The 12,420-nt window shown below is 41.6% G+C and overlaps 1 protein-coding gene across 3 annotated transcripts in view; it reads right to left on the bottom strand.

The window, feature by feature from the left end:
• Window positions 1-6,501: 6,501 nt before the first annotated feature.
• The window catches only part of TRPA1 (transient receptor potential cation channel subfamily A member 1), a 1,005,076-nt gene continuing 999,157 nt past the window's right edge, over window positions 6,502-12,420 (bottom strand). For 2 of the 3 annotated variants that reach the window (XM_085605436.1, XM_085605435.1), the window contains exon 28: window positions 6,502-8,485. In XM_085605436.1, coding sequence (XP_085461562.1) covers window positions 8,287-8,485 — 199 coding nt within the window. In that variant the 3' untranslated portion in view covers window positions 6,502-8,286. The remainder of the gene's footprint in view (window positions 8,486-12,420) is intronic. The other variant, XM_085605437.1, reaches the window with a different exon arrangement.

Below are 12,420 nucleotides of genomic sequence, written 5' to 3'. Positions count from 1 at the left end.
GACGCTTGCTTTTCATATGTGCAAGCATAAAAAGGGTTGGAGTTATTAAAATTAAAAAAAGTGGAATTTTGATTATATAAAAAACATGTTAGTAAAAATAAGTGCATTACATTCATTTTTAAAATCTTTATAATGCCTAATAATAATACTGTGAACTTCTAGCATAAAGTAGAATTTAAGCAGCGTTTTACAGTAATTGGGGCAACTAAAATGGAAAATGTCACTTCACCCAGGTGTACAGTACTCATTTTTATAAGGGTGTACCTTATACATTTCTGATCGACCCCCATCTCTGGGATATGTAGAGGAAATTCTGAGGATGACTTATATGCCAAACAATTGTAGGATATTCATTTTTAAGTGCCCCAAACACCAAAGTCGAAATTGGGCAAAATTCACCTTTTAAAAGCAGGTCTGCCACTCGGAGTAGCTTTCAAACTGCTCTTAGGCTTTAGTAAATGCACACATGTAAGTGTAGAATGAGTAGCTGACCTTTATACTGCTAGACAAGCATTCTGCACACTGTTTACAAATGTAAATAAATATAAAAACCCAGCAGAAGTTATTCTCTTACCTCTGAATTACTGGAAAACCGGAATAACAGGACTGCATTTCAACTGTGATTCTTCATAATCACTTTGAATTGAAAAACCGCATGGAACGCCTTGCACACAAAATAGGACAGCTGGTAAAGGGTTAAAGGTCGAGTTCTAAATTTAGAAGGCTAGCAGGGCTCAGAGCAAGGTTTGCTTTGACACTTCGACCTCTGAAACGTTTTGAAAGACAAGATGGCAGCACAGGGAGAGAAAGAGAAGTTTTGCTTACTTTTTTTGGCAAAAGCAAGTTTTTGTGCACTCATATGAACAGAGGGAAATATAATGGTATATGTGAACTCTGATTAAGAGAATGGCTCTGCCATGTATATAGCACTAATGCTGTTAGGGCTGAGTTAAGGAGGCAATGGAATTTAGTTTGAATTTATGTGCCCTCATGTTACACTTACACATTTGCTAAAGGAATCGGTGGTTGGTTATTAATGTTTTCTAGCTGGCTACATGTGCTATTTACCTCCTACACATGTATTTGTGCTCAGCTGATAGAAGTGGATAGTGTCGACAGAAGTAAAACCTGTTTCAGGTTTTCCTACTGTCAAAATGGGGTAAGGAGGCTAGCTCCTCTACAAATTAAGGATAGGCAAATTTATGTTTTCTCTCTCTTTTTCTCAATCTCTTTTGAGCCTGTATAAGCGGTCTGTGAAGCAGCCATGAGACATTTAATTGGCTATTCAGTAATTCTGTTTTACACATTTTTAGCATTAATAAAATGAATAAACATGCTGTGTTACTGCCCATCCTGTCTGATGAAATTATGAAAGGATGAGTAGTCTAGATTGCTGTTCCCTTATGTGATCGTTAAGGGGAACTAGATTTGGGTAGTTTTGTTCAAAAATTCTCAGGTGATAACACCATTATTGTTAATGTTATTCTCATGCTACATACAGTTTTGCAAGGACATTGCTAGTCTGTGTAAATAAACTGATAATCCTTACTAGAGCTGATGTTGCATAGTTTGGATCATGAAAAGTAGAATGCAGGAAAGACGCCCATGTGATCCTTAGCAAACATTTTTGAGGAAAATATTATTTTATAGGAGATTGTTTGTCACAACATGTTCTGCTTGAGAAATCAATGTACCCACTATGTTGAGTTTTTTAGTTCTTTATGTAATAGGAATCCCTGTTAAATTTGCAGTTTTAGATTTTCTTGCTGCACCTATAACATGAGAGCATGGTCCTAAGCGTACAATGTAGGTGCTTTTATTAAGAGAAATCATTTTAGAAGCATCTGCAGTCCTGTACAAGTAATGCAAAGTCTATGAGAAAAAGTGTAGAACATTTCCTTTTTTCTTGAGGGTCTTCAGATGAATAATATAGGAATACACAGATGTAAGGATTTAGAGTATGTCTGTATTGTTTTTCTCTTTTCTTCAGAAGTTAGTAAATGAACACATACTTCCTTAGCTGCTTCAAATAGAGTAATAGGTCAAGGGTTTTTTTTTACTTTCAGATAGATTAAGTGGTTCTTGGGTGCCTTGCGAATATATGGGGCGCACCAGGACTAGGAAGTATTCTGAGAATATCCTCTCTGTTGATAGATTATTTGTATGCCTTGTCTAAAGACCTTTTGTTCTGTCCACCAATAGATATTTGCTGCCTTACAACCATTGCCAGAGGGGCCCGGACATCGGATCCAGCCTGAGGAGTCAGCACCAGTCCAGTTTGAAGCCAAGGTGAATGTAACCAGCACAGGCATTGCTGGTAACTAGGATCTCAGTGAAGGTAGAAGGCCGGAAGCACTGGGATGTGAAGTGTGTACCCCTGCCACTGTCTTGGGCGAAAGACGGGGTCACAAATCAAAAAGGAGAAATCGCGGATCAAGTTTTTGATGCCCAGCTGAGAGTCACAGACCAACCAGAACGGCAAGGTTGTTTTTGCTTGAGGTGACCCCCTTTGAAATAAGGGTTGCTTCCGGCACTTCAGCATCACGTTCCTGAATGCTGGCTGTAAAGTATGCACCTTTGTTTGTTGATCAAGAGATACCTGGGCCCACTGGATACAATCTGTGGCCCCAACGTAAGAGCAGCGTGCCAGCAGAGTAATACAGGAGTTAGGTAAGGACTTGAGTTCAGGGTACAGGTGCTGTGCCTTTGGTGCCTGTTAGATTGAAGTGAAGAAAACTGGTTCACTGCCTGACACACTGGACAGGATCGCTGAGGGCATTTTCCCTGGAAGGTGATTGCCCTATCCTGAAAGAAAGAAACTTTTCCCTTGAAACTGGGATGTGATTCCTGAGTTGCGAGTTGTGCAGCTCCACCGTGGGAACAACAAGAGCCTGCCTGTGAGGCTCAAAACAGACACAGGGAGAAGACTCCCCTCTGGCTGGTTGTACAGCGGCTTCAATTTCCCTAAGGACTTCTTTTTTTTTAATAATGTACCCTTTTGGACGTCCCATTTTTGAGGAGCAGCAGTTCTTTGCGGCTCCTCGTCCTAATTCTCATGGCCCTGTTTGGTCCTCCTGGAACCAGGATTGTTTTTGTAATAATACGTCTGACTGCTTTAATATTTGCATTAGGAATAATGTTTATTCTGCAAGAGAAAAGTTAATCTGAGCAGTTGACAAATGTTACTTTACCCTTTTCTTGACTATAATGATTGAAACTCTAGCCCTCATAAAAAGAACACTGGAAAAGTCTGTTGAAAATGTTTTTTACATAGAATTGGAATAGATGGTTCTAGGATTTGATTTCTGCTCAGGGTTGAACAATATTGGTAGTTCTGTTTGTGATAATAGTCATTACTCTCTCCTGCTATCTGTATGAGCCAATGCTCTGTTCCCTTTGTACTCCTGCTTATACCTTATATATGCCCGCTTAACAATATTTAGAATGAGAAATGCCCACAAAGCAATGGATTAGGATATTGATGAATTTATGAAAATAAATGTGCACAATATTTTCTATGTTCCTACTAGATCACAGGGATGTCTTTAGCTCATGCTAAGAGGACCATCTGTTAAAAATTGCAGGAATCTGTTAGTATGAGCTGAAAGCCATTTTGTACTTGGCAGCCATTTTAGTTAGCTATGTGCTAGCCATTTGCTTTCTCCCTCTTCCAGAACCTCGCACATGCTCAGAAAGGCCTAGCTAGTAGAAAACACCTTCTCTTATGTTATAACTGTCAGGCTGTTCTAACTGATGTCAGCAACTCATTACTCCTCCTACTTGTTGACTCTGCATTTTCTGTATGACCATCTATGTGTGTAACTCTTCTCATGTGTACTTGTACCGCCTTCTTTTGAGCCCGTGTGGGTATATAAGGCCCCTGTTCTCTGTACTCCTTAGAATGCCTCCTACAGTGACTTGAGGGTACTGTGTGACGTAATCTCCCTCATGTGAGGTTTAATAAATGCATTGTTTTATATTACAGCTTCTGTGCCAATCTCTTCTTTGTTTGTTAAAAAGGACCAGGTGTATCAGTGAAACCCCTGAGAAGGTTTATATTTCTTCAGGTGCTCCTGAGTGTATACGTCTCATGGTCTTGGTGATGTCTTTTGTGGGGTCAGGGGTCCAGGCAGTGATGGTAGGCTAGGTTTTCATTGTCGGTAGGAGGTGTAGGGTCAGTGCCCAGGTTCTGCTCATCGAAGTCGCTGTTGATAGTTCTGATCTTGAGATGAAAGTAGGAGCGGGGTTTGTTGCTGAGGTCCTGGGAGGGAGGGACATTGGAGGATTTGCTGGGTGGTTTGATGAATTCTTGTATGATGCTGAAGAGTTCCTTAGAGTTGTGGAAGTTGGTGAGCATTCTGTTCTGGATGAAGTTATTTTCATGGTTCTGATGAGTTGAAGGTGTTCTGTCATGGTGGTCTTTTAGGCGGAGCATGCTTTGGGGGTTTTGTTGCTCCCCCAAGCTTTATCGAGTTGTCAGCAAGAACGATTGGATTCTCGGAGGTCGGTGGTGAACCAGGTGGCTTTCGTGGTGCGCTGTCTGTTGGAGTTCCGGAGGGAGGCGAGAGTGTCTGCGTAGTCGGTGATCCATCTGTGGAGTGTTTTGGCCACAGAGTTGGCATTGGTTGTGGTTGGGGAGGAGCGCCTTGAGGGCGGAGTTGAGGTGCTCCTCGGTGATCTTGCTCCAGTTCCTGTGCAGGAGGAGAGGTGTGGGCCTGTGTACGTAGGCCTTGGTGAAGGAGAAATGGACGGAGCGGTGGTCCATCCAAATGGGGTGCGTGGTGTGACTGAAGCGAATGTTGTGTCCTCCAGAGAAGATGGAGTCAAGGGTATGTTCTGCCTTGTGGGTGGGGGTGGTGACAAGCTGTCTCAGTCCGATGTTGGTTAGGTTGTCTGGGAGGGCGGTGGAGTTGGGATTGCTGGGGTTGTTGAGGTGGAAGTTTAGGTCGCCGAGGAATACGTAGTCTGTGGATGGGATGGAGTGGGGGTGCAATGAGGTCTGCGATGGTAGTGGTGAACGTGGCATGTGGTCTGGGAGGTCTGAAGGCGAGGGTGCCGCGTAGTCTCATTCTGGGGTTGATCTGGATCGAGAAATGCAGGTGTTCCATGGAAGACGTGGAGTTGTTCGAGCTGGATGTGGTGAGACAGAGGTAGTTTTTGTGTATGATGGCGAGTCCGCTTCCAGGATGGTTGGAGCAGTCTTTCCTCTGGATCTTGTATCCGTCGGGGACGGTGGCTGCAATGTCAGGTGCGGAGCTGGCGTTGGTCCAGGTTTGTGAGGAAGGCGACGTCGGGCGAGAATCTCCCAGACTTCTACAGCGTGTCTGTGCAGGGAGCGAACGTTGAGGAGGATGCAGCTCAGGGGTTTGGGTGCGCTGGCATCTGGTGGGTTGATGGTGGCATTGGGCATCCGGAAGTGGGTGAAGGTGCGGCAGCAGTGCCAGCAGGAGAACTGGCCTTGGGTGGTGTTCAGTGTTGACAGCTGGCAGTTGTTGTTTCTTCTGGGGTTGAGTGCATGTTGCTGAGTGGTAGCACTGGTGGGTCAGAGGACCAGTGTTCTTGGCACTGGTCGTGGTAATTAGGAAGAGCACCAATGACATGGATTGCATTCAAGATAGCCAGTATATAGTGAAGCACACATAATTGAGTGTTACATAACACTGAGGAAATTTACAAGAGATCAGGGATAAGAGCAAAATGTAAATGTGCACATATTCGATCCAGTTTATTAGGGGTATAAATTATTTGATAATTTGCAATTGGTTTGAACATTTAAGGCACATGGCCCCAGGGAGAGCACATGAAGCAAACTCTAGAAAAGCTAATGCAGGACTAGACGAGAATGACCTTTTTTGGTGCAGAGCTTTTTCAGGGACAGGAGTTAAAATAAAGAAGACTACTTTGATTGGTGGACCTTAGTAAGTCAGATTATAAATAGTATTGGTCCATAGTTCATAAAGGGGACATAAAATATGAAGACATTTAACTTTGTATTCAATACAGACTCAAGAGGCGGGACAACTATAATGATAACAAGTGAGTTTTGATGAATAGCACACAGGCAAAAGGTGGCCATAATATTTTTTCTGTTGTATTGTTTAAGGCTTTGATTACAATCTCTTGTGTGTGCCAGGAACTGTTTTGGAAGTCACAAGCTAAGCAAACCTGCCATTTTTAACATTGTAGGATATTGCATCAGACTAAAAGCTCAATTTAATAGACAATGAGTCACTTTTTACAATATGGTAAAACAATGAAAGAAGCAAGGGAGCGATGGGTGGGATTCTCCTTGGTCCTGGAACCTATTTTTATACCAATTATAAATGAACTGCGGTTACACAAGGGTGTGGTGTATACTAAGTGAGGAGCAATACCACAGGTAAATTCCTGGTGCAAAATAGAATAAGTAGTTAAGATATTGCACTCCTCCTTGCATTGTTAAGAGTAGCAATGAGATTAACCAATGATGTAAAAACAAAGACAACAGATAATCTGGATATTCAAGCATAAATGAAACAATTTAATGGTTAAATTGACACTATCACGGCATGTTATTCTAGATTCACTGTTGCATCTATGAGACAACAATCAGCCATAAATAGTAGATAAAGATATGGCAAGATGACTGATTTCAGTCAGCTATAAAATGCCACTTGTCTATACATTAATTAAAATGTTTACCAGTACACCCAGATGCATGAAGAACATACCAGTCAAGAATGGTGAAACAAATTCAGTTATGCCCCATCGTCTGACCTAATGACTGTCACTATAAAATACCATTATTTTAAAATAAATAAAAGATTAAAAAACACTCAGGTGCTCATTTGTCAAGTACTTATCAATTACATAAAATAAACATTTATTATATATACAAAACATAATGCTTTGGCTGTGGGGTGTGACATGGTTATCAGTGAAATAGAAACAATGTCTTGCCATTCAACTTCTGTCACAATCCTTAATCCATACAGGAAACCAACACATGCATCAATCAAGGGAAAAAAGATGCCTTATCACTTTGTCTCAGGGAGTGACAAAGGAATGCATATTTAATTTTAGAGAACAACAATGAAATGTAATGCAAGGTAGATTTGTAGAGCGCTGCATGTCACCCATGAGGTTAGCCATCCACAAGGAGTGGATAGGGTTGGACAGCACAAAGAGCTGAAAAGAAGTGGATGGAGAGAAATGAACATGTATTGTAGGTAATATATCTTTTTTGGATACACTTTGATATTTGATGTGCATATGGATCAATGACCTAGCAATGACATCCATGCCTGTGTGTTTTTAGTGACTACAGAAACCTCAGCATTATCCTAGACATCAAGCTCACAATGAAAAGCCACATCAACACATGCTCCGTGCTTGCATGCTCCATAAGATTTTTGTGTGGCTCCCTATCAATGCTAGACAAACTGTCACCCAAGCCCTAGTCACCTGCTAGCTGGACTACAGCAATGCACTCTGCACAGGAATCACCTCACACCTCTTAAAGAGACTACATACCATACAGAACTCAGCTGCCTGACTCATCCTCAACCTCCCGAAGTGGACCCACATTACCTCCCACCTCAGGAAACTCCACTGGCTCCCCATCCAGAAGAGATGCCATTTCAAGATGATCACTAACACCTTCAAGGCCTTTCACAACCCTGTACAAGCATACACCTACCACTGGCTGAACTTCCACCAGACACCTGCGCTCTGCCTCCAGCGCACTCCGACACACTCTTCGCATCAGCTGAAGCAACAGCAGAGGACGCTCCTTCTTCTACCTCGCAACGAAGTCCTGGAATGGCCTCCCCCTTCACCTCCAGACCTCACCCACTCTATCTGAATTCAGAAAAGGACTCGGCCTGGCTGTTTGACCAAGACCCCTATACCTGAATAACCTCATGGGTGATTACCCGTGCTCTACAAGTCTTGCTTGATTTGATTAACATGTGATTTCATCAGGGTATACTCCATACTGTGTTTGTAGTTGCCTTCTTTCCTAGCAATGCACACTTTATTTTAATATGTCTAGGATTATATTGGTATACTCTTCCATTTAGATATCATATTTCTTTCATTGCTGTTGCTATTGTATACGTTTATTTGCCTTGGTTATTGTACTGTAGTATAGAATTATCCAAATCAACAATAAAAATGATCGTTAGAATAATTGATAAATTCCCTACGACATGACCTGAAACGCTGCAAAAGGAAACAACAGATATCAGTCTATTGTTTGATATATCTACACGTGGAAACAAAATATCTCAAGATAGTATCGTTCTTTTAAACATCTTTTGTTTTGACTGCTTTTAACACACAGTTCCATTTACTTTCTTTGCGGTTCAGTGCCTGTTTCATGACCTTGGAACCTTGTTGATCTTGTTCTTCTTCATCTTCAGCCTCTGTAATGATTTCCATTTTCTGCAGGATCAATTTAATTAGTTCATGTTGTTTTTGAAGTAGAGACGACATATCTTTCATCCTAAAAGAAATGTGAGAACATTCGTGTTAGATATTCATACTGTAAGCTCTAAAACCCCATCCACTGAGGAGAGAATTATGTTATTATACTTTCCATTTGCATTAAATTGACTTTTTTCAGTATTTAGCAAATCAGCTGTGGTCTCTTTTTTTCTTGTTTGTTCATTACTTTCTTGGCTCATTGCTTTAATTTCAATAATATCCTTAGGAAAAAGTCTGATTTACTTATCCTGTTATTATTGTTCAATTGTGTCTTTATGTCATACACATAGTTCGTTGCATAATATTTTGCACAATGTATGACTAAAAGTTTAAAATCCAACGCCTGAATATATCGGACACTTTACTCCAGGTTGTAAAGTTGGTGCTCCTTGAATACTGACTATGGATTCTTTTATCTTCATGCAGTCATTTCAGAAAGATTTAAAAGGTAGGTGTCTGCACGCATACTAATGTGTTCACATATCTATGACATGCTACTAAAAAATGTCCACTATCAAACTAAATCCCCATATCCAACATTAGACTTCCCCAACCCAGGGACTTTTCACCACTCTTTAAGCACATTCGCAGAGCTTTATTCCTTTATTTATGTTGTTGGGGTAGTATCAATACAAGATCATGGAACATATACACCATTTAGGAACAGAGCTTTTTAGTATTTTAGCATCTCTAGCATAGCGGCTAATAGTCTCTTCACAGCCTCACAATATTGACATTCTCATCGCTGTAATTTTTCTTGCTATTTAATGCTCTCATTTCTCCCTGCCTCATGCATTCATCAAGATCTTACAAATCCACACCTGTTTTACCCTCAGCGCCTTGCTTTGTACCATCTTCCAATCCACCCCCACTTGCCTAGTGTGATAGTACCACTTGGAAGGCAAGATACTCATGAATGTTAGCAGAGGACACCAAGTCAACCATGTGGAAAGAATTATGCCTGGGATTACCTTTGTCACCAGTATAATCTCTGCAACAGCACATCATTTCAGGAACTGACCCGGAGACCCCCCATAAATATAAAGAACCCATGTTATTTCCGTTGATGGATCAAAGCCATCCCCACCTCACACACAGAGAACGATCTGTAAATAGACTTATGTATAGACCTGTATGATTAACCTGTATATATGCTCATAATGCTGGTATTGACTTTCCGTTGGATTACAGTGTTGCAAAATAGCAATATAAAATATTTTTAAAAACCTAATTTGTCAGTTGAAATTATAAAACAAGATGTTATGGATTTAGCCTGGACTCTCTTCTAATCAACAGCTATTTTAGAAGCACCTATATCATGCAACCATGAACAGAGGGAAAGGAGTCATAATAAAGTTTATCTTCTCAAGGTGTTTCCTTTTTATTTTTTATTTTTTTACACGTGGATTTTTTGCCTGTCACTTTCTGAGGCTTGCTGACTGGACCCCAACCAAACTCTTTTCTTTCTTTAACAAGGCAGCCTTAGTTAACCTGAGAAAGGACTTTCACTGAGTCAGGTCTCCTGGCCGACATTCGAAGGTACTAAACACTGTTACACTATAGGATGGCTGTATTCTACGCAGCCAATTTATGGGTCTGTTGAGGACAGTGATTATTTAGTTCTGTGATAAAAATAATTGAACATTGGCAAAATGTTCTCAGGTGAGCTTTGTGTGCTAAATCTGCTCCTTGAGTTCGCATAAAAATACTATTTCTGACAGTAATTAGCTTTTAGACCGAAAGAAGGTATCCCTTATTCTTAGGCTAGTGATGGGGCATTTTGAGTGAAATAACTTGAAAGAGCATATGGCCAGATGTAGGTAGAGAATGGTTATGATTACCAAATAGCAAACTTTTGCGATTCACTATTTGTTCACCGCAAACACCCATGTTCTGATGTGTGAATAACACATTTAGCGATTCCCTGTAGGTCGCAAATAGACCTACCTAATTTATATTCATGAGGTAGGTCTCAGTGTGCGACCCATTGGGAATCGCAAAATTCACAGTGATAGTGGCCTGCTGGTGTCAGCAGACTACCATGGCTGTGATTCCTTTTAAATAAAACAATGTTTTTTTTTATAAAAATGCAGCTCATTTTTATTAACAGAAAATGGAATGCATTTAAAAAAAAGAACAGAAAGGTTTTCTTTTCATTTTTTTAAGAGTCAGCAGTGGTCCGTGGGATCACTGCCTGCTCTTAAGAAAAGGTTTTATAAACATTCACAAAGTGGAAGAGGGCCTTGGAGACCTCTTCCCATTTGTGAATGGGTTACCACCTACCTGATTATCAAAGCCCCTTATCGCAGCTTTAGCAGCAGTTTCCTGCCGCTAAAGCGGTGATAATGTTATCCCCATTCTTGAAAATATGGCCCCCAAAGTGAAGAGTGCTGCCATTATTGCCTGCTATTGCCTGGAGGGTATTCCAAGTCCCAGCAACACTGTGCCAGAGAGCGCCAAAGATGGAAGGGGAAGCCTGTTTCATCTAGTGCTATATAGCGCTCACTCACCTTCTGCAATACGGGATTCTTTTTGCTGCTGTTACTGCCTGCTATTGCCTGTAGGTGACTCCAAGTCTAAGCAGCACCATGCTCATGAGCGCCAACAAGGGGTGGCAGAGCTACATAACACCCACTTGCCGTGCATGAGAAGCACCGGGGCAAAGCCCAGGCCAAGGGGGGGGTCTGCTTTCTCCCGTCATTGCCCATTGGAGGCTGGACCACCCCCCCCTTGATTTCCCTTCCTGGTGACTCCTTAAGGTACTGTGCATACTGTTGAAAATATTGTTAGCCACTGTTCTAGTGTCCCATTTTATATTGGTGAGAGAGCAAGGCCCCTACTACAGCAAAGTAAATTCAACCACCTCTGATGGCTATGTTAAAAAGGCAGATTGAACATGCTGAACATTGCCTAGCTGCAACTATTGCACTGACCCATGGAGTACTGTATTCTCCTGAGATAATGTAACCGATTGGAACTGAGCCTACCCCCATAACTGCATTGGACCTCCTATCAGGGTCAGCATCACAAGTTTTACACACAGTATCTCTTGCAGCTGCTACCCCTGCTGACCAAGAGCAGTATAACAGTTTTCTGCCAGCATCCCCACATAATAACACCCCTCTGGCCAAATGTAAATGTCAGCTGGGCTAGGAAATTGATCCCAACTTTGGACTCTCTGCCACTGGCTCAGCTCTAACTACTATACATTTAGCTGGGGCCTGGACACATTTTAGCGAAGACTCCTGGATGGCTTAAAGGGGCTGATGGAAAGTTTACTTCTACCTATTGGCAAATGACTAGGTGAGATTGAAGACCTTTTGCAAAATATCAAGAGCTTGCATTCTGCTGGTCAAGTTGATCAATTCCCCAATCAAGGGCGGTGAAACCAGCATTTGTAAATCCTGCAAGTAGTCAAATCCCCCCTCCAATTGCGCTATTAACAACTTTACAGGCAGCAGTGCTTCTTTGCTGCACCATCTTTGTCAATCTCAATATGCTGCCCGGCTGTGTGATATGGGAGGGCCTTTCACTTCAGAGAGGAAGTTGGACTGAATCAGCCAGCTCCAGCCCCAACTAACTGCTAATTAAAGCCTGGCCCAGAATCAATGTGCTAAGCGATCGCCTGAACTCTCTTCCGGCCCCCCCACCCAAAACCCTAGGAAATGGGAGTAGAAACAACAATTAGAACTTTCACAACTTAGTGACCATCAATCTGCTTCCTGCCTGTTGCCTTTATGTGGCAATAATAATCAATAATCAATGTTTCGCCTCTTACCCTCTGTGCATCTGAAACTCATGTTCAACTAAAGAACAGAGTTCTGCATTGGCGTAATTATTGCAGAGTTGGATGGAATTTCACATTTACCACATACTGACTATGGACCAGCATTCAACTCTTTAATTTTCAAATATGATCTTATATTACTGGAAAGTAGATGTGCGGATGATAGT

Source organism: Triturus cristatus, chromosome 5_1, assembly GCF_964204655.1.
Source record: "Triturus cristatus chromosome 5_1, aTriCri1.1, whole genome shotgun sequence".
Classification (NCBI taxonomy): Eukaryota; Metazoa; Chordata; class Amphibia; order Caudata; family Salamandridae; genus Triturus; species Triturus cristatus.
Note: the sequence above shows the minus strand (reverse complement) of the source record. Positions and strands in the feature narration are given on the sequence as shown.